The sequence below is a fragment of the Rhyacophila brunnea genome, unplaced genomic scaffold, assembly GCF_057557595.1.
Source record: "Rhyacophila brunnea isolate RB1 unplaced genomic scaffold, BYU_Rbru_1.0 scaffold_9, whole genome shotgun sequence".
NCBI lineage: Eukaryota > Metazoa > Arthropoda > Insecta > Trichoptera > Rhyacophilidae > Rhyacophila > Rhyacophila brunnea.
The window spans coordinates 47030523-47057184 of NW_028233361.1; the positions used below are offsets into that span (position 1 = coordinate 47030523).

General features: G+C 34.7%; 1 protein-coding gene across 5 annotated transcripts in view; it reads left to right on the plus strand.

Moving 5' to 3' along the window:
* Nucleotides 1–26662, plus strand: part of Spn (protein phosphatase 1 regulatory subunit spinophilin) — a 241724-nt gene that overhangs the window by 195531 nt on the left and 19531 nt on the right. For 3 of the 5 annotated variants that reach the window (XM_085959922.1, XM_085959924.1, XM_085959926.1), the window contains exons 4-8: nucleotides 16747–17602; nucleotides 21461–21481; nucleotides 22755–23211; nucleotides 25340–25434; nucleotides 26031–26209. In XM_085959922.1, the coding sequence (XP_085816048.1) occupies nucleotides 16747–17602; nucleotides 21461–21481; nucleotides 22755–23211; nucleotides 25340–25434; nucleotides 26031–26209 (1608 nt within the window). The remainder of the gene's footprint in view (nucleotides 1–16746; nucleotides 17603–21460; nucleotides 21482–22754; nucleotides 23212–25339; nucleotides 25435–26030; nucleotides 26210–26662) is intronic. The other 2 variants (XM_085959923.1, XM_085959925.1) reach the window with 1 other exon arrangement.

The window sequence follows — 26662 nt, forward strand, 5'->3', positions numbered from 1 at the left end:
GGCACCTGTCCCGAAATTCCGCCTTTACACTGTCAACAATTATGTGCGTGTGTGTGGATTGCCCCGTGTCCGGAAATTTTTACATATGCAGTTGATCCTATCACAATTCACCATGAGCTGTTGTATCGGAAATAGATGGCTGTGTAGTATTAAGATCGAATTCATGTCTAAATAAAACAAAAATACGTTGTAACTACCATCGGAATACAAGGGAAAGACGGAAGAAAATTATGTAGGTACGTAAGATATATCGTACCTATAATATACCTATTAAATTGTTGATGAAACAACATGATGTTACAACAGTAAGTAGGTTAGCTCCATAACATATTGTAGGTGGAATTTAAAAATAATTAGGTAATTCAAATAATTTGGTTACGATCGTGACCAGTTTTGTCCGTTAAATACATAAACAGCTGATCTCCACCTTTGAATATAGTAATATCACTCTTCTCGGCACTTAACACAAAGATGAAAGAACGAATAAACCGCAGCCATAAGTTAAGATGTCACATATCGAATTTTATCTGTGGTATGGTATATATATTACAGTGTTTCCCAACCGCCGGTCCGCAAATAGTGTTGTCCCCCATATGCCAAAAATTCCAAACAAACCGTCATTCAAAAAATTAAATATACAACATATTATTATTATCCTTCTATGTATTATTATTAATTAATAGTAATATATATATATATATATATATGTATACATATTTATACATACACATATAAATATTCTTTATATCACTATAACAGACCAAGGGGCCCAAGGACAGTAGTCTAGTTAAACAAGTAGCATCTGTAGTAATAGAAGTGAAACACATACATACAAAACAATACATAAATATATTGTGACCTCACCGGGATCAAACCCAGAGCTCCCGGATGAAAGGCCAGTGCCTTACGCACTACACATCACTCTAGTGCTCAGACATAAAATACAAACATTGTATTAGTTTTGGATATCACTAGACGAAGAATGTCCATCACTAAGTTACAACGCCATTATATTATTGTCCGGATTTTCAACAACATGTGAGTATACTTTTTCGGCCATGTTAGTTATATAAACTGAAAAGAGAATCCAAATGGATGTCAATGCAGCGCTTCGTCTCTCCGAAACAACACTGAAGCCACGGCTATCAACTAGTCTAACAAAGATGTAGCAGCAGATATATTTAGCACTACATATTACTATTAACAATTTATTCACAGAATGGTTTATGATTATTTCTATTATAGGATGGATTGTCATGGTATATATTTGTTTGTCATTACAACCAGACTGTTGTATCAGCTATGGCCCCCATATCCTGAAGCGGGCCCCCTGGCTAGGTTCTTTGGCGGTCCCCCTTACCTATCGCTAAGGATAAAAGCAATGTGACGCTCTACAGTAGCGTTTTCCAAATGGTATACGCGGTACAATTAATGTGCATATTGTCATATTAAAGGATTTCATGTCGGGGTAAGGAATAGGTATGGATGGGAATGTAGGATAGGGATAAGCATGAGACTCGGTGAAATAGGATGCAGGGTCGTGGATGGTTTGACTTATTACCTCTAAGACCTCAGTTACCTGTCCGGTTACTACACTCATTCGTTGGATGTTCCTGTATAATAATAAATTACATAATGATGGAATAAATATAAATATCTCGGTTTGAGCGCCACTCTATGATGATGCATAGAGACAATAGTGAAGGATAATTAAATGAAAAGCAAGTAGAGAAATTGCAACAATTGTATATTAATAAATAAGATAACTTGCGGGCTACAGTGTATAAAAATGTATAATTACTTAAGTGAATCACGAGCACCTAAAGCGATACAATATTTAGATAAATTAGAACAAAAACCCAAAAGCTAATTCGGTCGGTGGACCGTAACATAAAATGACAATAAATACCGATTACACAAAAGGCTCTCCAGCCTTTTCGCTGCCCTCGATTCCTTCCAGGACGGAATCGAGGAGTGCGTCTTCAAACGTGTGGGGAACGTGGAGTTCCTCCGATCTCCTGGCGTGGGGGGGACGTCCTTCAGATGATCATCGTCCACGTCTCCAAAACGTCAGGAAATCGAAAGCCCTGAGCCCAGGGTCCGAGGCCCGGAACTGGCCAAGACGTCTGCTTCCTTCGAACGATCAAGACTGAGAGAGCGACTCCCGCTTCACCTTTGTGTAAAAAGCCCGCTATCTCCCATCGCGCCGGAAATAGTGTCACGAACTCCCTACAAACTATCCCGTGCGCAGGCGCGATCCGGTCGTACTTTTTGCGTAGTGTTGCCCTCGTAAAGACTTCCTTGACTTAGTGTGTTATGTTATAAAATAACATGACATTACCTCCAACCTCGGTAAGAGAAGGACAAGCCATAGCGAGGACTTCGACTGTCAACTTCTCGGGGGGATCTTCTGATAGCATCAATCCTCCCAGGGGTTGGGCATCATGGACGGCATGCTTAGAGATAGCGCGGCTACAGGCGAAGCGATGGAGACATATAGATGAAATTTCCACTCTGTTATTTGGTGACAGAGGGAGAGGCTTATGAAGAATCAAAAAAACGAAGAAGATTATTTGCTGAAGAGTGAAGAGCTGGGAGAGGTCTCGTAGATTTACCCTACCTAACCGGTCCACCAATAAGTTATAAATTTTGAAAAAGATCTAATAAATATAAAAACACCTAAGCTCGTGTACATGGAAATAAATAAGTAAAATATAATAATTTATCACAGATAATTCACATCATAACAAATAGTGGGGATTCAACCCAGCAGTGTAAAACTGCAATATTCAGAATGTATAAAAATTGTTTTTAAATATCGCTTCCAAAAGGATAGGAAGAGTTGTATAATAATTATTAATTTGAAAAGATTTGATATCAGTATAAAAAATTGAAATAATAGCCAAAAAATTTACATAAATGCACCTCAGATAATAATATATAAAATGGTATAATAAATTAATATATTGTATATAAATGAATTAATATTTTGGTTCCAGAAATTTAATTCAATTCATTAAATTGATAAAATTGCAGAGATAGTATAATATAATAAAGTAATTAATAGAAATTAAAATTGCTTCCATAATTTGAGTAATAATATAAGCATTGAGTAATTAAGTTGAAAATAATAATAGATCAATGAATGATTTAATAAATTGATTTCAAATGATATTAAGTTATTGAAAAAAAGATGAACCTTTAATAGTTGGCAAAAGTTATAAAGTGCACAAAGCAAAAAATATAAATTCTCAATCGTATATGCCGTGGTTTTTGGCAAGTATACATAATAAAAAATAATAAATACAATAAATTCACCAACTTGGTTCGAACAAATAACATACTAATTAATAAACAATGAGTGCCAGTTTGCTTTTGCGTGAGGGCGTATCTGTCGGAAAGTAATAAATACTGTGCGTCAAGCACCGTCCGAATATTTAAAAAGAACATTACTAAAATATACTACTTTCAGATGTCTAATCTGAATAAAAATAACAGTGTGGCTAACAACCAACAGCTGTGATGTGGATTCTCTGTTAAGCCTGAAAGAACAAATGACGTGTGATGGACTTCCAAGCCATGGTCCGGATCCCAAGCAGCGCTCCCACAAATAAAATAACGCGAACAAGGAGGAAACTAAGCTAGAAAAGAATTCCTAGTACAAAATGTAAAGTTAAAATTAATCGACGACTTTAGTATACTAATTTAAGATCTACGATTGCGTTGCGAGGTATTCGTCCAGCCCTGGATACGCGATTCTTACTTCAAGACTACGCTAGAACTAAACTGGCCAAACTTAATACTAGATAAAATTACCACACCGCGGACCCCGAGATCAACTCAACCTCGCAAAGCAAGAGACCCCTCATCCGATGCCCAATCTCCCTTGGTTCTCGGTGTCTCCAACCCAAGGACGAGAGAGCCCAAGGTGGAAACCCAAAAGAGGCGTGGCCCGGATGCATAAGAAAACATGAAGCTAAAAGAACGCCGCGCGAAAGCAAACAACGGCAAGGAACCCATGATCACATCGGAAGCTAAATGTAATTAAAATGAACCACCTGGTTCGCAACTGATTTGACATTCAAGTCAAGGTTGCCAAAAAATAAAAAATGAAAGGCTAAAGAGATCGTATAATAACGTCCACTTTCTTCCCTCAAGGGATTTTGATAAGTAGGTTGATTTCCTTCATACAGTCCAGGCCGCTGCACAACATCATCAGTGTTGACAGACGATCGCTTCTATTATTCGCATCACGCCTGCCAACTCACCACCATAAACATCAGAGTGCGGTGGAATCCACACAATCAGCGGCAGATTCCAACGCCAAAAAGAGAGGGGACTACCGGAACCGCCTTCAGTACCGATAGTTCAACCCAAATACCAAGAGGATTGACTGCTAGAGAAAAAAAAAATCAGACGCGTCCGAGGAACATCTTCAGCACCCCGGATCACTAAAACACACCGGACAGTAGTGAGACACCTTCAGTTCCCACGACTTCCAAGGAGCTAGCAGCCAACAAATAATAATAAAATCTCCCCGCAGCCTGTACCGACAAAGATACATTGACAGAACAAGTATAACCAATCACTACAATCAATAAAAAAAAATATATAATAAAAATAGCAAACAAAACCGTCACGCAAAAACAAGTACAAAGGCAACTGGTATAAATAAAGATCACATGATCCCCAGCGCGATGTACTTAATTAGACAATTGTAAGAAATTTTAAATATAGATATTTTATCACTAGGTAGCTAAACTGACAGGCCCTTCGAAACGCTAAGACAGCGGTTGCGTCTTCCGGGAACACCATAACTCTCATCCTGGCACTATGGTAGTATTTAGAACTATGCTTGTTTACCAAAAGTTGGTCCAGATGCTGTTTGTGTGGTATGAGTTGAGTAGGCCTCCTTCCCGAAAGGTCTGCAACCACCACCTTTGCGATGGACGTTCACCGGAACAAGGGTGTATTGCCATGTGCAGGAAAGAAGTCAGTAACTGAAATAGTTTACCATAGGTGAGTAAAAATTCACAAAGAAATTGAAATAAAGAAATATAGAATTTTATAATAGAAAATATTACTCAATGACATAATATATGTATAAAATTTGCGATAATTAATTCGATAAAAAATCAATCCAAAAAAGAAGCTTGTAAAAGAGCAAAAATAATAATTATAATTTATAAATATCTGAGGTGTGTAATAGACAAAAGAAAAAACAGTACAAAATTCCTTCACGAAAAAATTGAATATTAATAAATAGGCATTATTAAAATGCGGCCCTGACAAAATTCAAAATAATTTGTTGAGTGTGACTAGCACGGAAACACACCTTTCCATAATAATAAAAGAAAAAATATTTGACAGAGTGTATGTCATAATGAATGAAGGTTTGATAACTCCTAAAGGTTTCAAACATAGTTGATAATAAATTAAATATCAGCATTGTAAAATATTGCCCAGTAAAATAAGCATGCTAAACAAGCAAAAAAAATCAATCAATTATTAAATTCAGGTTAAATTGAAAGAAAAAATAATTTAGTTATTTCAAATGGAAATGTAATTAAATATCCAATTCAAGATTGTATTTGAAAGAAAAATATTTTAATACTCAAAGAAAATTTTTAAATCTCAATGAAAGAGAATATTCAAAATTAAAATGTACTCTAAATGCATATAAAGAAGTTTTAAATAATAATTATTTATTTATATAAAAAAAATTGCAAAATCAAAAAGAATGTAATTAATAATTTTAGTGAAAGTAAATTGAATGTTTATGAATAATAAATAGCTGAATGCTAGGATTTGAAAAGAGAAAAAAAAGAATTTAAAAATATTAATTAATGTTAGCTTATATGCTTTTTTAAAAAATTAGGAGAGGACGGAAAGTTGCATATAGTTGAGTGAAAGCATCTAGAATGAAATCAAAAAGCTTTAAAAAAAATATGTCTTTAAATTAGAAAGGATTGTGACAGGAGAGAAAAAATTAAATTGATTCAAAAAAAAATATGTAGACGGAAGTTTTATATAGGAATTAAGAAGGAAAATTTTATTAAAAATATTCACCTGTAAAAATAATTATTTATGTATAATAAATAATCATTCTTACGAAAGAACAGAATCTTGAAATTAAATGTTTCAAATAAATTCTATGAAGGTGGCATCTATCGACCGCAAATGTAAGCGCGCTTGACGTTTTAACGTAAACAGAAATCAATTTGAAATATGAATATTGAATAGGAATTAAAAATGACTAAATCTATTTTAATGAACGAAAGATTACTTCAATTTTATCGATAATGAACGCGAAATTAATAATTTCAATTGTCTACATTATAAAAAAGAACAGATTTGAAAAACTAATATCGAACTGTCAGACAAGTAAGAAAAAACAATGTAAAAAAAAAAAAAAAAACATAATCCGAAATAAATGTATTCTACCGTCGCAAATAATTAATTGTAATAGCAAAATAAAATGAATAGAAAGTTAATAATTAAAAAGAAATGAATTCAGAATAATTTAGTGTCAAATTTTAACAAGAATGAAAATATATCACTCAAATAATCGATGACAGCGCGACTGCCGACTAAAATGAAAGACCCGATAATGATTTTATTCGAGATATAGAAATTATTAATTATTCACAATATAGAAATGGAACGAAAGGACCTTTTGTAAACTCCATTCCATAATAAGGTTCATCCAGCTGTCCAATTGATTTGGTGTTACATCCACATAGTATGTTTCAATCCAATGGTTCTGTCAAATTTGAGGTTAATAATTCTTGTCATCCAGTAGGTATATAAATGTTCATGTCGATATCGTCCTAGTTTAACATCCTTCCTTCTCCTTTGGAACTTTATTAAATCACTTATAGCACCATACTAAACATTAAACAAACTTTTTGCTGAAACAATCAATGGTTAACACAAATTCCGATGCCCAAATATTGACATTTCCATACCAATAATGTGGGTATCACATAAATTATAGAAGAAGTATGTATTGATGATAAATGTGCAAATTGTATTTCAAAATTAGGTGTAAACCATATATAACACTCTTAATATTAATTTGCGAAGGAATAATTGTAACTTACAACACAAAATTAAATAAATTCCACAAGGACAATGATAAAATTGACGTATTGATCTCTATCATTTAGATCGCCATTCTGCGCATACCGCATAGACTAGTCCGACGTCTCTTGCAAGTACCGCGTAAGTCAATAAAAGACTATATAAATATATGAAAAATATAACACACATAGTTACGACCACCGAACCAGAAAAATTTAAGAAAAATATAACGCAAATAATACGTTTTAATTTGTCATTAATTAATTTACAAGTTATAAGAAATAGAATAATTATCAAAGTGCGTCTAAAATCACGCCCGATACGGATTCGTTTGCAACTCCACGACGGTAAACCAAAAAATTCCAAAAGTGAGCCGGCAAAAATCAGTGTAATTAGAACTAATGACTCTGAAAACAAAATACCGTTACGGTAACAATTATTGTATGAAATCGTGACTAGCAAAATTTAAGGTTTTATAATCGGAACAAATAAAATTTAGAAAATTAGGACAAAATAACGAACGAGTACATAATCCGAAACAAATAACTGTAGTCTTTAGGAGGTAAGTCATCGTGTTTTGGAAAAGAAATATTCAACAAGAAACACGATGCTTGTTGGGTGCCAATGTCATATTAAAGGATTTCATGTCGGGGTAAGGAATAGGTATGGATGGGAATGTAGGATAGGGATAAGCATGAGACTCGGTGAAATAGGATGCAGGGTCGTGGATGGTTTGACTTATTACCTCTAAGACCTCAGTTACCTGTCCGGTTACTACACTCATTCGTTGGATGTTCCTGTATAATAATAAATTACATAATGATGGAATAAATATAAATATCTCGGTTTGAGCGCCACTCTATGATGATGCATAGAGACAATAGTGAAGGATAATTAAATGAAAAGCAAGTAGAGAAATTGCAACAATTGTATATTAATAAATAAGATAACTTGCGGGCTACAGTGTATAAAAATGTATAATTACTTAAGTGAATCACGAGCACCTAAAGCGATACAATATTTAGATAAATTAGAACAAAAACCCAAAAGCTAATTCGGTCGGTGGACCGTAACATAAAATGACAATAAATACCGATTACACAAAAGGCTCTCCAGCCTTTTCGCTGCCCTCGATTCCTTCCAGGACGGAATCGAGGAGTGCGTCTTCAAACGTGTGGGGAACGTGGAGTTCCTCCGATCTCCTGGCGTGGGGGGGACGTCCTTCAGATGATCATCGTCCACGTCTCCAAAACGTCAGGAAATCGAAAGCCCTGAGCCCAGGGTCCGAGGCCCGGAACTGGCCAAGACGTCTGCTTCCTTCGAACGATCAAGACTGAGAGAGCGACTCCCGCTTCACCTTTGTGTAAAAAGCCCGCTATCTCCCATCGCGCCGGAAATAGTGTCACGAACTCCCTACAAACTATCCCGTGCGCAGGCGCGATCCGGTCGTACTTTTTGCGTAGTGTTGCCCTCGTAAAGACTTCCTTGACTTAGTGTGTTATGTTATAAAATAACATGACAATATTTAGTGTTTTTTTGTATATTTTAATACATCCATTTGAATTATGGAGTTGTCGAGTATCGACACACAATTAAAAATTGTATCGTACAACCACATAATGGTAAATAATAACATTATTGAAGGAAAATAGCGCCGCATGCGACTTTTTTTTTTTTTTACTATTAAAGCAAATTTGTGAAGTGTGTTTATCTCACTTATCTGGTCGACTCGCCTCACCGAGCCCCCAGGCTAGAGCCCTGTCAGCCCCCCCCCCCCCCTTGTGGGCGCCATGATATCAGCTATAATACTAGATTTAAAAAGTTATAAACAAAACACTATATAAATATAAATAATAGTTTTTATTTTGCGTTAGCGGTCCGCGAAATATTTCTCCTTTTTACCGGTCCGTAGGTTAAAAGGGTTGAGATAGACTAGACTATATAATATTGGTTAGCCGCAGAGCGAGCGAGCTTGCTATCCACCGGTTTTCGGCAGTGTGCCTTGCAAAATAGTCAATAATCAGTAATAATTTGGCCACCGGCCAATAGAGGAATTAACTCACCATTCTAAAATTCCGAGAGCACGCGCCTAGTCTTTTAAATCTGTCATTTCAGTGTTCTTCTCGGAAATATGATTTATTTCAAGGGCTCTGGCATTTTTAAGCTTGCATGATTTGTTGTTATTAATTGGAAGATATACCGTGCCATTCATTAGGTGTATACAATTTTGTTACTCTTTTTATGTTTTGTTAAAAAAATATTCATAAACAATATTGTACTGAAATTCGCCTATCAAATATATTATATTTTTCTCTTCGGTATAAAATTCGGAAGATGACTTACAAACTGTGATTGAAACAAAGCAAAGAAAACATATTTGACGGGCGGCATGCGTTGCTGTATTTTCCGTTATAAAATATTTTCGGTGTTTCTTTTCATTCTTTATAGTCTACGGAATTTTCGTACATATGCTAATTTTATAGTTCGTTCGCGAAATATTTTGTTTGGTATTCGAAAAACTCTGTTTTTTTTAAATCTACTTAATTAAATTGTAAGTAACCTATTTTTCCAAGTAAGTCTGGTCGGCGTCGCTATTTAGTACTGCTCTAGTTTTACCACTTAATGTTGTATGTAGAAATGTAAAAACTTATTGGATTCATTTTATATTACAAATTAATTTGAAACAATTTGAACATGTTCTTATTGCGGCTCTCGTGGTGCAGTGGGTAATGCGCTGGCCTTCCGCCCGAGAGTTCTGGGTTCGACCCGGTGAGGACACAATATTTATGTGTTTTACTCAAAGCCTGGGTGTTTGTGATTGTCCAAAATTACTAACAACCACCTTGTACGAAAAAGCAAGGACATGGTTATTAATAATTCTAAAAAAAACATGTTCTTATTAATTAACAGTTAGCTAATACTATCGACTGAGAGTGTTAATTGAGTATATATTACCAGTGGCGGCTCGTCCATATGCACTGCGGAACTGCAGCACCCCCAAGCAAATTGAGAAAAATGTAATATTTTAATATACATAAATTTATGTATAGGTATTATATGAAAATATCAATATTATTAATCGTGTAATAAGCTCGCCCGCGCAGCGGTATATCCAATGTCCAATAATATTATCATACACCGCGGTAGGTACTTGATTTTGCACAGTACCGATTTCAATAGAGATACTATTACCGGTACTACAGTATTTCCTATTGAATACTGGTATTCGTGAAATATATGAAAAAACAGAAGTATTTACCACTAAATATAGACGCTACTCCATGCTACAAGTCCATTATAGTGTATAATTATTATTACATCATAAAATATTCGCCACTAGGGCTGATGTTACTAATGCTTATACAAACGAACGACGTAACCCGACGAAAAATTACAGTCCTCTTAAACCTTTCATGTTAATTAGTACATTTTGTTTCTACTTTCAATACTTACCGAATATATCGGTCTGATTTTTAAAACCCATTTTTTTTCAATTTCGGTATCGAAAAATACTTTAATACCGGTATTGCAATCCCTAACCACAAGTACACGCTGAATCCCATGAAAAGATCAATCCGTATTATACCTACCTTGTAATTAGTAGTTCCATCGTATAATATTCTCTTTACTGGAGATAGTATATTTAGATTTTATATTTCCTTACAACCTTGTTTATCAATTGCGCGTTTCCTGTTTTCAGCGAATCGTTTCGTTGATCCCAATAAACTATCGCGTTTCCATGCGAGTTAACGTTCTAAAACTTTATTAGTATTTCTTATGTCTTGCTTTAATCCATAAAATCCAATACTTAATTCCTTTCCAAACTTTCACTCTTCTTTATACGATTTATCAAGACAAGTGTTGAAATGAAACACTTTGTTTACCGCTATTTTATCAAAGCAGAGCATTTCAAACAGCAGTGCGCATGGATTTAGCCACTTAACAATTATTACAATATTATCGTTACATAATTTAAATAATGTGTATTTTTTGCATAAAATGACTTTATGAAATGCTTTGAGAATACGTTTTCTTGACATATGATATTATATCATGGTCGACTATGATCAGACCGGGGCACTAGATTGCTTGTTATTGATTATCTTCGAATGCAATACGGTAACCAGTTCGCAGTATACGAAGATTTTTTATTGAATGGTTCATTCAAAAGGAATTTATATTTTACAAAAATCATTATTTAATTCCAGCAGTTAAAAATATTGCATTCACATCGAAATTAACAGCTTCGTGCCCCAGCCTAAATATAGTCGGCTTTTTATTATATTATATACAACGTACCTAATGATAGTTTTTCATTTTGTTACGCACAATTTTGTATTTAAAAAAATTAAACACTAATCGTGTATATAATATATTCCTTATCCAATTATTTCGTTTTTTTCTTACGCGTTATTCCCAGCGTGCACATGTCCATATCATGACCACGTGATTCTGTGCGATTCTAGATCTCTCCGTTATTGAGGATCCTGACCAAATCCATAGCCATCCAGATGTACCCGAGAGGTAAAAAATGTAAAGACCACTAGAACGAACGACGAAATAATCAAGTCGTGAGAAAGTACGCGGTTGAGAGGAATGGAATCAGACTGAAGAGGCATTCATCATGTAGTTGTAGTAGATAGATTCAGGCCGATGATGATGACGATATACTATATAGTAAATACATACTAGCATCCTATAAATAGACTCCCTTCGGGCAATAGACCGAATCCTACTTCTGAAGATCTTATAACACGGAAGAAAAATATTTTTGTTTTATTTATTGCTTGATTTTTATTCTCGAAAACTAATTTATAAAAGAATATGTTAATTGAGTTAGCATTTACTTGGTAGAAATCCATTTTACAAGAAATGAAAATATAAATAGAAATCTGTAAAAAAAATATGTATTGGGAACTGTAGTCTGGCTTGATCCATATTAAATATAAACTGGGTGGAGACCCAGGCTTGTTTAATGGACTCACCACCCTCCAACCTTAACAACATTTGGGTATATACAGTATACACCGTAGTAGGTTAGGTACCTACTACCTGTATCAGTTATGTTATACAAAGGGTTCCCCATTCATAATATTCGTAGATACTTTGGGAAACGACTGCCAGAATTTATTTGGCACAATGCCAGGCCGAAAGTCATTATTCAACATCTCCAGACAAAATACATGTTTCTCGTTGTTTATTTTTTCAACACACAGTGCATGCACTTTCGCACACATATGTATGGAGATAACTTACCGTATAATATACTTCGTGTTGACCGAGCTATAAAGGTTAAATATGTCTGCCACTCTGCCAGATCTCCATATATATGGAGAGGCTAAAACAAACTATAATAAACAAATAATCTACACTGTTTCATCTAATAGTTAGCAACCAGAGGGTGTCATGAGAACTTTTTGTATTGTAACACTCGATCGTGATCCGTAACATTTTTTAGTGTGTTTGAATTGGTAGATAACGACATTTTTTAATTGTAGTGATATTATTTATATAGCGCAACCGCATTAAGACTGAGCTGAACAGGAACAAGGTCATTCATAGTTCAGTCAGAAATTAACCTCAGCGTTGAAAGGACGCCATTTTAATTCAGTCTAACCTCAAAAACCTATAACCATCGGGGATTTATTTTAAGAAACGCAATAATTATTAATTACAATTCTCGGTCGAATGAATAATCATTATTATTATTAGTATTATTATCTTCAAACATAAAATGTATGCGACGTAACCTGATGCCGGCCGAAGGAATACAGGGCTGTCAAAATAATATCAATCTAATGGAACGTTTTAAAGAGTTACAAATTTAAAGTTAAAAATTGCTAGTAAGCTATTTTCTTATTATTCCATCTGTACAGTAGTACAGATGGAATACTTACATATTTCCAAGCGTCAAACGGCATACAACATTATAATATCTAAAATAAGTATGAAAAGACTAGCTGATTATGTTATGTTATTTTTGTATTGTTCTTATTTTTTTGCTTATCAAAATATTTCACATATTATCTGATGATATTTTGAGTATATCGTAATATGCATCTTGTATCATTAAAATTGGTATTAAATTGATATAACATAGAAAAATATGTAAATCATTAAAATGTTAATTTCGTTATAGTTTTTAATTAAACCTGTACAATTACATATTAGATTTGAACACTGTTGTACTGTGTGACTTTTATAATATCAGCCTTACGCGAGATGGGCAAGATAAAAAATAAAACTGTAGGATGTCTGCAGAAGATGAAACAAAACCCAGCTCATTTGATAACCGAATGGTAAGCAACTGTATATAATATAATATTTTTCCGCCAAATTGCACACAATTAAAAACACTTATCATAAAAATAAGTAATTGGTCTTCGACAGCCTGGCGTGACTGTCGGTAACTTTGCTATCTTCTCAGCGACGCTAGCTTTGAATAAAAAAGTAATCTGTGTCTCCGCGTTAATAATCATTTTTTATATAAATTATTTCTTGCAGTGGCTTTACTTACCAACAAAATACAATAATTATTGTACCTACCTATTTTTGTAAAAGTAAAATTGCGTTACTTGTTTGTAAAAGTGTCAGACTAAATTAATTAAACTAATCGGGGAAGCAATAAAAAGTCATTAATTGAGTTAGCATTTACTTGGTAGAATTCCATTTTAAAAGAAATGAAAATATAATTAATTATATTTTCATTTCTTTTAATAAAAAGTCACTTTCTTTTTATAATAAACAGACATCACTATATTCCACTTTTTTTTTAAAATATGCATTAGAATTAAACAATATGTACCTATTTTTTTAAAATAATTATGTAATAGGTCTTACACATTCAAAATAAATACTATTCATTAATAATGTTTTTTGGATAGCACATGAAATAAAAATTTAGCTAGATATGTATTTCAACATCCTTCATATGTTTAGCTCTCGGACAATTTCAGGTTAAAACGTTATTAATATATTATTAAGTTTATATCGTGGCTATCCATCATATTGGTTGCAATATTTCCCACCAAACAGCTGATTAACAAATTGAATTTAGTTACATTTACGTATATTAGAAGATATCATTTTTTGGTCTCCCCATATTTTATTCACTTTGACAGTGTTATGATTTAAATTTAATTAAGAGATCATTATTTACTTTAGACCAAAGCATTGTCGGCGACCTTTGAATATTACCAGTAGAGCAACAATTCCGGACCACATGTAAAAAATCATATTTTTAATTCTCAAGGGCAATTCTGTAGAGCGGGATACTACTTACACGAAACTCCTGCATTGTATGCACGACTGTGTTGGTGCGCTAGGTATCCCTTCATGAAAATGTCGTCATTGCGCACTGACGGAGCCGACGCATACCTAATGAAAGTGGCGTGTGTACTACCCATCAGAAACACTATAATTTCTTAGACCGCGTACTATAATTCGGTAACAAAAATATGGCTACACTGTCCTAGACACTAGAGTAAAGTTAAACGTTACGAAAGAGACTAACTATATTCTGTCGCATGCGCATGCGCATAGACGCATTATTTTCGTTACACTGTATCTTGAATATACGTATTGGAGAGCGTCTAAATAAATAAAAAATGTACAAATGGGACAACGAAATCCGATAATTTTAATGAATATATACCTATAGTAATAGTTTACTTATACGAAAGAATCAGTTAGATACACGGCAATAAATATACAATCTCAAATAATCTGATTCGGCAAGTAACTAATAAAAAAACATGATACAATGATTACCAGTTTGATATCTAATATTCTGGTAATTTGTAAACGATCAGGTATCCAATATTTTCTCTCGAAGAATTTGTTAAATACAAAGTGGTATCCAAGAAATACACCGGACGTTTTTATGTGTAGGTCAAGTAAAATGTCGAGAAATATCAACAAATTCCTAGCATTTTTGCGTGACGTAGTGACGTAGTCCTTGAAGACTTTAGATGCGAGTCTCTCGAGAATGAATTTGTGCCAAAAGTAGTAGCTACTTACATGTAAATATTTGACAGATCTAGAAGACAGTTTCTTTTTCTTTCTCCAATAATTCTATGACTCAGCTTAATCTTCGAATTTATTAATTTGAACAGTAGGTAGTTTAGATGAAATTTATTTTCGGTTGTAAATCTGTCAAATATTCATTCTTAGTAACCGTCGTGATTAATCCTGATTTTCTTGCCAGAATTTTTATAATTTTCTTCGCCTTGGATATTCTGATAAAAAATGTGCCACAAGTAATTCGACATAATTGTGAAAAGTAATCGTGTATCGATTATATGTGTTTGTGCGCAAAACGATTTAAGACAAATTATGAAGAATGGAGGAATGATTGAACATTCGAGTTCCAGCGTTTCGAAGATCCAAATGGCTGACTTATAATAATTAATATAAGTGGTAGTGGGTGTCTGCATTCATTGTGATGGAATAGTGGAAGTGTTTCAAGTCTTCGAATGTCGTGACTACATTGATGGGTCGCAAGGAGCGGACGACAGGGAGGAGCCGCCGGGAGAAGAACATCTTACCCCCGTCCGTATCACCCGGCGCCATGTGCTCCAGACTAAGGAGGCTTTGTGGGAGATGTACCGGTCAGTTGGTCTTATGAGGAATACTGCATATTACGGGGTTAAATGCATTTAGTTTTTTAATCTAATGTAATAATGTGGTGTCGTTGGCTTCTTTTGTATGTTGAGTAAAATATGACTCAACAATGTTATGCCGATGACAGGTGTGTGGCGTAGTTTGGCATAATTTCGCATTATGTGTAACGCGTGGACAGCATCTGCTCTCTGCTCATTATGTCACTTTCTGTCATTCAACACAATCTCTTCTGTTGGGAGACACCTCTGTCTAATTTGTTCACGTTGTTCTGTTGTATCTACCTGTATGTGGTATTAATTATTATTTTATTATTCATGTTACAATAATATATTCATTTTCTCATGTTTCAGTGTCGTTAGCTTTCGCTAATCTACTTTAGTTACCATCATAATTTTAGGATACGCTAAGTATTAGTTAAGTTTTCGTCAGTCTCATTAGTTCTTGACATGTTTTGACACTTGATACGAAAAAATCGGTGTGCGTACTTATGTACGCGCGTTAGAAGTCATACTTCTTTGGCGTAACAAAACAAAAACAAAACTTGTGAAAACCTAGATTCTTCGACTAGCTCTTAATTATCTTGTTAAATTACACACTCAAGAAAAGAGGCCGCTTATTGAAGCGCCGTTGGTTTGTATCTATACACTAACTTATATAACTAAATTATATAATTATTTCTCGTTGTTTTATTTTTAAAGTAACAACTGTCACTCTGACATTTAAGCGTTTGTTTACGTAAAGAATTGCAAATGGCCAACAATAATAAATTCGTTGTCTAGGCAACGGAACAATTCTACTATCAAAATTGCGTTTATATACAGCTGACTGATCGCAGCTAACTTCATACTGTCGCGCACTTTCGTAATGGTGTGCGCGCGCTGTTCTTAATTTCACTCTCTACCAAACCCCCCAAAAGAAATATAGCTTCAATAATTATTTAAGTAATCATTATTTTTTTTTTCTCCCCGTTAGATTGCCATGTTCTATTTAAAATTTAGAATACCACCATTCTAATTCTTACTATTTTTTCTTTGGTTGCAGGGCGGCCCTCCAGTCAAAAGTCATCACCCGAGCATGAGCCGTCATCCAAGCATGGGGAATCCCCGACGGCGCGCTCAGAAAAACGGTCCAGAGCGATCGCATCCATGTGCCTCAACATCGCTGGATCCACAGTCAGCGGAAGACCTCCCTCGAGAGCGTCCACCGCCTCGGACGAAGGTGGATTCAACGAACCATCGCCAGAAATCAAAGCGAGACTCAAACCGCCAACCGACGAAGACGCGGCACCGATTCGACCAGAAGAACCAGAAACAATAGAACAACACCAACCAAGATACTCTCTAGAAAACAACGAAGAAAGCGTAGAGAAGATCAGAAATCTTGAACCATTATACCATGTTGTAGGACATTATCGAAGAGATGAGAACGCCGCCACTCCAGATTCAGGAGTCGATTCAGGAGTTATTATGAATTCTGTTTTAGCGGAACTGGAAAGTCGCGGCAGTCCTCCCGATGATCTGTATCGTCCACTATTTGTTGAGACGGCGACGCCAAAGACAGATTTCAGCGATAACACCAACGGACTATCAGTCGTCTCCGTATCTGGTTCAATAGACGACGCTCTCCTAAAAAATAGCTCTGCAGCCCACACCCAGCACGACTCCGGTGTCTTGCTCAGCGAGGCTGGCTTAGGATCCATGGAGATCTTGGACAAGTCTGCCAACAGCCAGTGGAGCGTGATGTCAGCGTCCGTCGAAGAAGAGGACGAAGATCGAGACGAGGGGAACGATGGAGACGATGAGGATAATTTGGTAGACCGGGATTGTGGCAAACGCGATGCCGATCCTATCGCCGCGACCATGACTCCAGACGAAGCGGAACTCATGCTCAGCTCAAGGTGATAACATATTTCTTATATATTTTTACTAATGCGCTTTTATTAGGCACTTCGCTCGATTTTGTTACAGGGAGCACTGAGCACAATTATATCTTAACAAGAACCTACCTACAATGTTTCTCATATAATACAACACCATAAATTAACTCTACAATTATTACCTTCATTGGAAATCAAATAAACTCACAGTTTTAGTTTAATGGGTACATTATTATATTGGGATATTTTGGGTCTAGGACGATTCGGCGCCGGGACAACTGGGCGCCATGCAATCGAATGAAATTCGAAAATAAATAGACGTTCATGAATTATAGGTACCTTTAAAATATATATTTAATATTATTATTTAATACTTGACGTGAATTTAAATATTTACGCGTAAATAATGATTTAATTGGGGATATTTTATGTTTAAGTTCCAACGAGAAGAGAGTTCTTTTATTTTTATATAAAGCCTCAGGCATGATAATTCTCAATCCGCAATAAAAGACATTATGTTAAGAGCAAAATGAATCAAAACTACTAAGTAGTGGACAGAAACTGATTAAAATTCCTCGTCTACTTTCTGTATAAAATCGTAACGAACGTCCATTTATTTCATTCAACAGTGCGGCGCCCAGTTGTCCCATTCCCGATATTTCAAATCTGAAGTGTACCTATTTTCGTCATCATTTTTCTTTTATTTCTTCCGGACTGTCTTATGTACGATGCACGTCGATATCTTACACATTCGGTGTTACATAAAATAATTCGGCTGTGTTTCGCCTCTAACTTGTAAATCGTAGTGTCTCAAAACGAATAATTAAACATTACATGTATGAAATTGCACCACGAATATTAATATCATTTCCAGGGTATCCAATGCGTAATCAAAAATCGGGACATGTAACAAAAAAAAAATATTCTTTTAACGAAGTATGTAGGTACCTACTCACTACCAATAACCGCTCTACACTATAATGTAGGCTTTAGCATTTGGTTCTTAATTAATGATGTGTTTCTATATCAATGCAATTGTTAAGTTCAATCCCACTTTTCCATAATATAGAGATAACACTTATATAAAATTATGCATCGAGACTTTAGCCCTGAAGATACGATTCATGAACTGCAAGAGCCGTGTATACAACATTAATAGGTACCTGTTTTTGCGGTCCCTACGAATTTACTATAGGTATATCCGCGTCTAGTGAAAGCCAACAAGGAATACAAAATTTATATTATTGTTAAGAATTCATGCTTAACAATCTTGGCGTCACTGCCCTTATGTTCTTATGGTTTGCAGATAATATATAAATTGCCGCACATATTATGTCAATCGATTTAAAATGCTGAATTAAACTTTTAAACTGAAAAATAAATTTGTACATTTTTTCCCGACCATGTCCGATCCTAATAGGATCATATGGGCCTCCACAGGGTGGAGGTTTGTATTGACAGATTTTGTTTTTACGAGAAATGGATGTCAGCCACTTGCTCAACCTATTAGGTCCATACTCTGACTCATACACAAATTGAAAAACAATATGTGTGCTTGTCAGACGCAGGATTCGAACCTGGGACCCTCGGCGTTATAGTCCAACGCTTAAGCCGCGCGGCCACCATGGGTGTACATGTTGTACATTTACTTTAGTGTAAATGTAAAACCCTATCTGTAGTATGAATCTAGCAACTCTATGCCATCTGGATTTTGGGCTTTTTTCATGTCTGTATTTTACCATGCATGAACCGCGACACTGAAAAACCCCGCTTCAATCTGATGTGAAAGCGGTCACATAATTACATGCTCTCCCTGCAGCTGCATGGCGTAAAATAATCGCGCGATTTTTTATCGCGGCGATATAATTCGCTACGTGTGAAGCCAACAGCACTCATTTTTTTGCAATTTTGGGGACACTATTGTTGTAGCCCTTTAGATCTAACTATTGTAATCTAATATTGATATGATTATTTGGAATTCTATTTTGAAAAGTGTTTGTTATTATGTTATTATTTTTCAATCTTTAACAGCGATTAAAGAAAACATAAAAACTTATGGACACCTTAGTTAAACCCATAATAATAAATTACGTGTAACTAAAATTAAATTATTTCATTATTTTTTAATACCTGCATAATACAAACATTACAGTATTAGCGGTATTAACATAGCATTTTTATTATTCACTTCTTTTCTAAAGTGTTACCCAACTGCGGCGGCTAATTGTATAATTATTTTGATTTTCATTCGACGCCGCTCCGTGTCCTCTTTCACTTTATGAGCGAAAAAAAGCAACCGAAATTGTGACCCTCCCCCTGAAGAGTGGACGGAAATAAATTATTTTACACCAGTAGTCTGCGAAAATCGGCGCCGATCGGATCGCGCTGGAAAATCGTATTTTTTTTTTTAATATATCGTAATAAATATCATTTATTATTGAATCGAAATGTTTAGTAGTTCAAAATGATCGTTGCAACAACAATGCAAATGTAAATAATATATTGTATATATTTTATACTATTCGGTGATAACCGTAGTGTGTTTATTTTGTCGGTTGAGCCCATTCAGTGAAATTGAAAATTGTCGCGATGTGATCTAAAATAAATTCTACCTTGAAATTGTGATATTTTTATATCAGTTAGGTATACCAAGTAAAGTTTGTCATCACAAGATTAAGTAATAAAGAACCAATATAATATAGATTAATAGTTATAATGAACATAATTACACTATTTTACATATATTACATGTAAAATAGTGTAATTATCTTCATCATAATTATTTGAAATAATCTATATTTAATGATATATAGTATTTAGTGATTATCTGATAAGGTGGATTAAAAAAAATGTTATAAAATTAATCGCAGTCTAACATTACTCGTCTTTTGTGGATTGATGTATTAATTTATCGCAAGATAATTGAGTGGTTCAAAATCAAATTCGTCAACAATGTATTTGGAATTAATATGTTAAAATTATTATAGGTTTAAATACATTGAAAATGTAAATGTGTATCGAAGACGTAACATGATTTTTGTCAGTTTGTGAATAACGCAATATTGCTTATGGATAGTTTTAAAACAATCGACAATTTGCAAAATTGACAGGGCCGGATTATAATAATATATTTGTGTTTTATTTTTATGGAAGTCGAAACTCATTAATAAATCACAATATAGCATAAGTTTACTAGACTTCAATATTTATCAATAATCTTAAATACACGTGTTTTATTTAACTATTTTCGTTTTACTCCTACTATAATATAACTATAGAATAACAATAAAACTTAGTCTGTTCGTAGCATTAGGTAGTATATGTATTATTATTATATTTTATGGTAGGTACTCTGTGATAGGACATTTGTTTTCTTCGCTTATTTTTAAATACAGTGTAAAATTATTGCTTTTTAGACATGTATAATATTTTTAATACTATATTTAATTTGGTGATGTTATACAGATATTTTTTTTTAATTCATTATGGAATTATTTTTACTTATATTTCTTATTACAGTTCAATAATAATATTATTATCTAGAATTTTGAATATCATTTTATTCTGAATCAAATAATATGAGATTTTTTTTATTGTCTCAAGTGGAAAAAAATACATTGTAGTTTCTAGATAGATTATTATAGTTATATGTAATTAATTAATTAGTATTGTTAGCAATAAAAATATCTGTAAAACTCTGTAAATCCAAAAAAAAAAAATCTCAGTTAACCATGCTACTATGATATTAAATCGCTAAGGCCATTTTTTTTTCTTTTTCACATTGCATGTGTGTATGTGCATCCAATTGTCTCACGGAATGCAATCAATTGTCGACAATCGATTGATGACTTTCGCAAATATCCTGCACCGCATTTATAGCATCTTGGAGAAGAAAATCAGGTATGTTACGCCTAATGCTTTTATATATCTTTTTCTACTAACCCTCAAAATCTTCCTATCTATTAGATTAAAAGAGCCGCCATAGTAGAAATACAAAATTTCGACATCTATTTTAGAAAGTCTATTATCAAACAGTTTTTTAAAGGCAAAGCTAATATTAAAATTGTAGTTATATACTCGTATTATAATTAGGTGCAATTCTTCTTGGTCACCTGGACTTTGATATAATATATTAAACTATTTTTTTATTCTACGAATAAGACACGAGATTTGAGAATGTAAAATTCTATATATTGAACATACATAATTTGAAAACATGTCATGCATATACACACTAGAACCAAAATTATTACGCAATTCGATAAGTATTTCATGTGATTACTAGTTAAAATCGTCATAATTAAGTAGGATGCCCGTAGTTTAACTGGAAAAGCACACTGGCTCGAATCTAGCGTATACAGGTTGAAGTCCCGCCGTGTGTCGTATTTTTTTTCTACAAGAAGATTTTTTCTAGAGTGTATATGCATGAGATGTTTTCAAATTATGTATGTGATATAATATATAGAAGCTAACTAATCAGGAAAGCATTAACACTAAATAAAAACTACATTAATTTGTTAATTTAAAAATAAACACAGAAGTGTACATGGGAAAGTATCTAATATGTTTTTATACTCTTATCCCTTACACACAGTTTGGGGGGTGTTATTTTGTACAGTTATAAACAAGTTCCAGATGGATTTAAGTTTACTGTTCTCTGTTTCACAAAATTTTATGTAAAACACCCATCAGAATTAGATATTATTATATTGTAATCAAATTTGCTTTTAAAAATGCTTAATTTGAATGATATGTATTATATTCACAATAAATATGTTATGCACTAGTTCTGATTGAATATTTATGAAAAACTCTTATATCTCCTTCTTCCTGCAGTACAACAGATCTCCCCTATTGTAGAAGTCCTCCATTACTATAAGAAGCAAATAATACTTTCACGGCTCAACCAATAAATGTGTTTGGTAGAAAGAGCATACAGCATTTACAACACAAACAGTATTATAATTATTTATTCATTGCTTGTGTTTCATTAAAAACTTAATACAAGAGCAAAATTTTCTTTATGTTAACTTTGGTGTCTTCAGTAAATTGGGTATAAATAAATTAGGCATTTGTGTATTATAGCCTCTTATGGTCAATGTCAATATTTAATTAGGATGGTATTGCATGCGGGTTTAGAAATACCTGTATAATATTTTTTCACCGTTTTCAGACAAGAAGCGCTTCTCTCCGATGAACAAGCTCAAGAAATCGTTCGTCTCCTGTCCCCGAAGTCGGATGACGAGTCCCCGACGAAGGCGGCGCTGTCCCGAGAAGAGCAGCTCTCCCAGCAGCCGACTCCAGTCACCAACGGAATGTCTGACAGCGTCGTCTCCATGAATGACAGTTACCAGTCCATGGTATCTTACGACAGCGGGCCACCGACCATCAATGACAGCGGCCCGGCCACCGTCAACGACAGTTACGCCTCGCTCGTCGAATCTGGCGGATACGGCATGACCCCCAGCGACAGGCTCGCCGATACTCTGGGAGATTCCATGGAGATCTCTTCGGGAAGCTTGCAAGGCGACGGGGAAACCGGTCACGTTAACTATCCACCGCAGCCGATCAGGGTCGTCGGAGAAGCCGATGGAATCCATTTCTTTGAAGACGGACACTTTTGGACAGAGGTAATTTACATGCACAGAATATTATTTACTTATGTTGAACACTAAGAATGTTGGTGTTACTAAGGTGTTCCAACCGTGGACCTGGTAATTATTTGAATTGTATACTTATTTCATTATTGGTTTTGGTAATCTCAAACACAGGCGGCTCTCGTGGTGCAGTGGGTAAGGCTCTGGCCTTACAGACACAATATTTATGAGTTTTTCTCAAAGCCTGGGTGTTTGTGATTGTACAAAATTACTAACAACCACCTTGTACGAAAAAGCAAGGACATGGTTATCATTAATTCTAAAAAAAAAAAAATCTCAAACACAAGGGGAATCAAATTTGAAACTGGCAACTTTAGATAGGAACAGGTGGAGAGAGTTGTTGAAGAAAATCAGGACCCACCCCAGATTGCTACAATCCTGATAATTATGTATCTCGTATGATGGTAGCTTTCAATGACATTAATATGGACGAAGCATCTAGAAAATAAAATGACGCTCACTTTGTGTCGGGTCTGCCGGATGGCGAAATTCATATTTTAATATCGGTATCCTACGCTCAAATGAACATTCTGCTTGCAAGCGGTCTGGCGACACCGCTGGGTCTGCCCATACAAAATTTCTGACTGTCAGGTTTCGACTCCACCGTTATTATTATGTTACAAAATGCCAATGTGCCTAGTTAAAAATTGTAAAAAAATCCAAGAAAGAGGGGATATCACTTTGCATGTGTTAGTATTATTTATTATTTATAAAATGCCATTTTAAGATATTGATGAATGTTTATTCAATGCAATTGAATGACAGGAACCATTGGACAGTCAGTCGCCTGTGATTCGCTAGGCTCGCTTGCGTCTAATCTCCAAGAAGTCGTAAGTAACCGAGAATCTGTTTCTAACGCAATGAGTCATGACACTAATACGCCATTACAATAAAGGTTATATTACTATAAATTCTCGAAGCTTGTATCGCATAATGGAAACGGATACGTCAATGGTCACGTGACATCTACCTATACATCTGTGAATGACTTTCATGGACAATTTCTCGTGCGCACCGGGTATGAAGTGAGTCGTCCATTTAATATGTCATTGGTAGCTTTAGAAGAAAATCAATGTCAGTGTGTGATTGCCCTTTGGCGAGTGTACACAGTGCCTAAAGATGCCGAAAGGCGAAACCCGGATCGCAAAAAATGACTCAAATGGAATAGTACAAAACTTAAATCTATTAGAATTTAAATTCAAATTCCATCGAGTAACTTCGGTCAATAATATTAATATTAATAATATGTATCAATTGTGTTAGATTTTAATTATCTTGGAAGAAAGACAATTTCCACAACCATATATTTTGCTTTCTCTTTTTAGTTAGTATATTGAGCTCAGGAATTTGAAGTTCACCAGATGTCATACATTTCAATTTACTAACTTTTTTTTGACCATGTCTGATCCTAAGAACATCATATCACCCTCCACAGAGTGGAGGTTGTGTTTTGGTTAGCCATTTGCTCAACCTATTAGGTCCATACTCTGGGCCCAAGCACACATTGAAAAACAACATGTGATTTGTTTTCGCCAGACCCGAGTTTAGAACTCGGGATCCATGACATTACAGGCCAGCATGTTACCCGCTCAGCCATCCTGGGCTTATTACAATTATTATTATTTCAAGATGTTGTAAAAGTTATTAATAGAGACATATCATAAAAATACAGTGAGTAATGAGAATATTGACAATAGTAAGGAGTCTACCGTGTGTCTGTCTGTTTAGACTTACAACCGTCTAAATCAGTGTTTCTCAACCGGTGGTCCGCCACTTTTTGGCATCCAAATGCATATGCTAAAAAGTCTTCAAAACCCGTGCACCCACAAGTGTTTGTGGGTGCTTCTTCTTGAAATCTTCATTGGCATCACTAATGGGCTGGTTAGTTCTATACCTTGTAAGAACAGGCAACTGATGGTTGCGATTTCTTAAGACAGTTATTAATTAGACTCAACATGTCTTGATTGTATGGCTTTTGGATGTAACACTGAATTTGACCGGGTACATGTGTCTTAAATAAGCCCATAAAAATATATATCTGACTCGAATTTCGTATATTTTAAAATTTAATATAATGTTTTTAATCATTCTATTTTTTTAGATTGCTGGTTTACCACCGGAGAGCGAGGATGCTGATGAAGATGAAGGATACTACCCGCCAGTCTTTGTTAAGAAAAGTTCAAAAGTTTGTTTTAGGTGAGTAGGTACTGTTTTTGAATTCATATTATTAATTCAACTTGGCAACTTTTTTATTAACGTGTACCAACACTATTCATGTTAAATATAATTTTAACAACATTTTCACACCTCCGAATTAAGAACTTGTCAATTAATCGCTTCCATGTCATGTATTGCGGCCCAATGACTAAATAAAATATTCGAAAATACACTTAGCCTATCCTAGCAAAGACTTGCGTAGACTTAGTCACAACAATACATCTGTGTCTTATCACCACATTATACACAGGTGAAATCTGGTTGGGAAAAATCTAACGTCTCACATTTTGAGGAAATCATAATTGACAAGACAAATAAAATAAAATAAGAAATATCAATAAAAATGTCAATCTACTAGCACTGACACTGAATTGCATCTTGGAAATATGTAGAATGTACAGTGACCAGAATATCTAGTCTGTATTATATTTAATTAAAAATAATATGTGTAGGTTTGGAAGAGAATATGTTGTTGTTATTCCTGATAAAATGGTTGCTGTCAATATTGTAAAAACATCTGTTGTGATGTCTTCATGTTGTATATTACGCGCTAATGTTTTTTTTTTAAATTTCAGTTCTGCCCCAATGCAAATGTTCTCCACCCACTCTGTGATGGAGTATGACAGGCGGAACGAGGACGTAGATCCGGTAGCAGCATCTGCTGAGTACGAACTGGAGAAGCGGGTGGAGAAAATGCTCGTCTTCCCTGTCAGATTGCTCAAGGGACCTGACGGGTTGGGCCTTTCCATCATCGGTACGTTATGACAATAAAATCAGTGCAGATCATCATTCCTTTTTGTTAAAGTACTGCTGAAAGTCTTTTTATATTTGACCTTAAACACATCTGGAGGAGGTCTCTAAATAGATTTTTTTTAATTTAATGGTTTTCCATTCGCTCAACTCGGTTTGTCCAAGCTCTGGATGCAAACACATATTGAAAAAACGATTTGTGAATTTGTCACACTCGAAATTAAAACTCGTGACCCACGACTTCAAAAACATACACTCTGCTACTCGACTATGGCAGATGCAAAAAGTCGTTAGCATCATTTAAATTAGTTATATACATACATGAATAAAACATAAACTATTTACCCATATTGAACATTTTAATGAATGATGCTCGCGACGGCCGACCTAAGAGCAGAAGTGTGGGACATGAAACGCCTAGTTTCAAAAGCCCATAAAACGATTTTAGGTAGTTTTG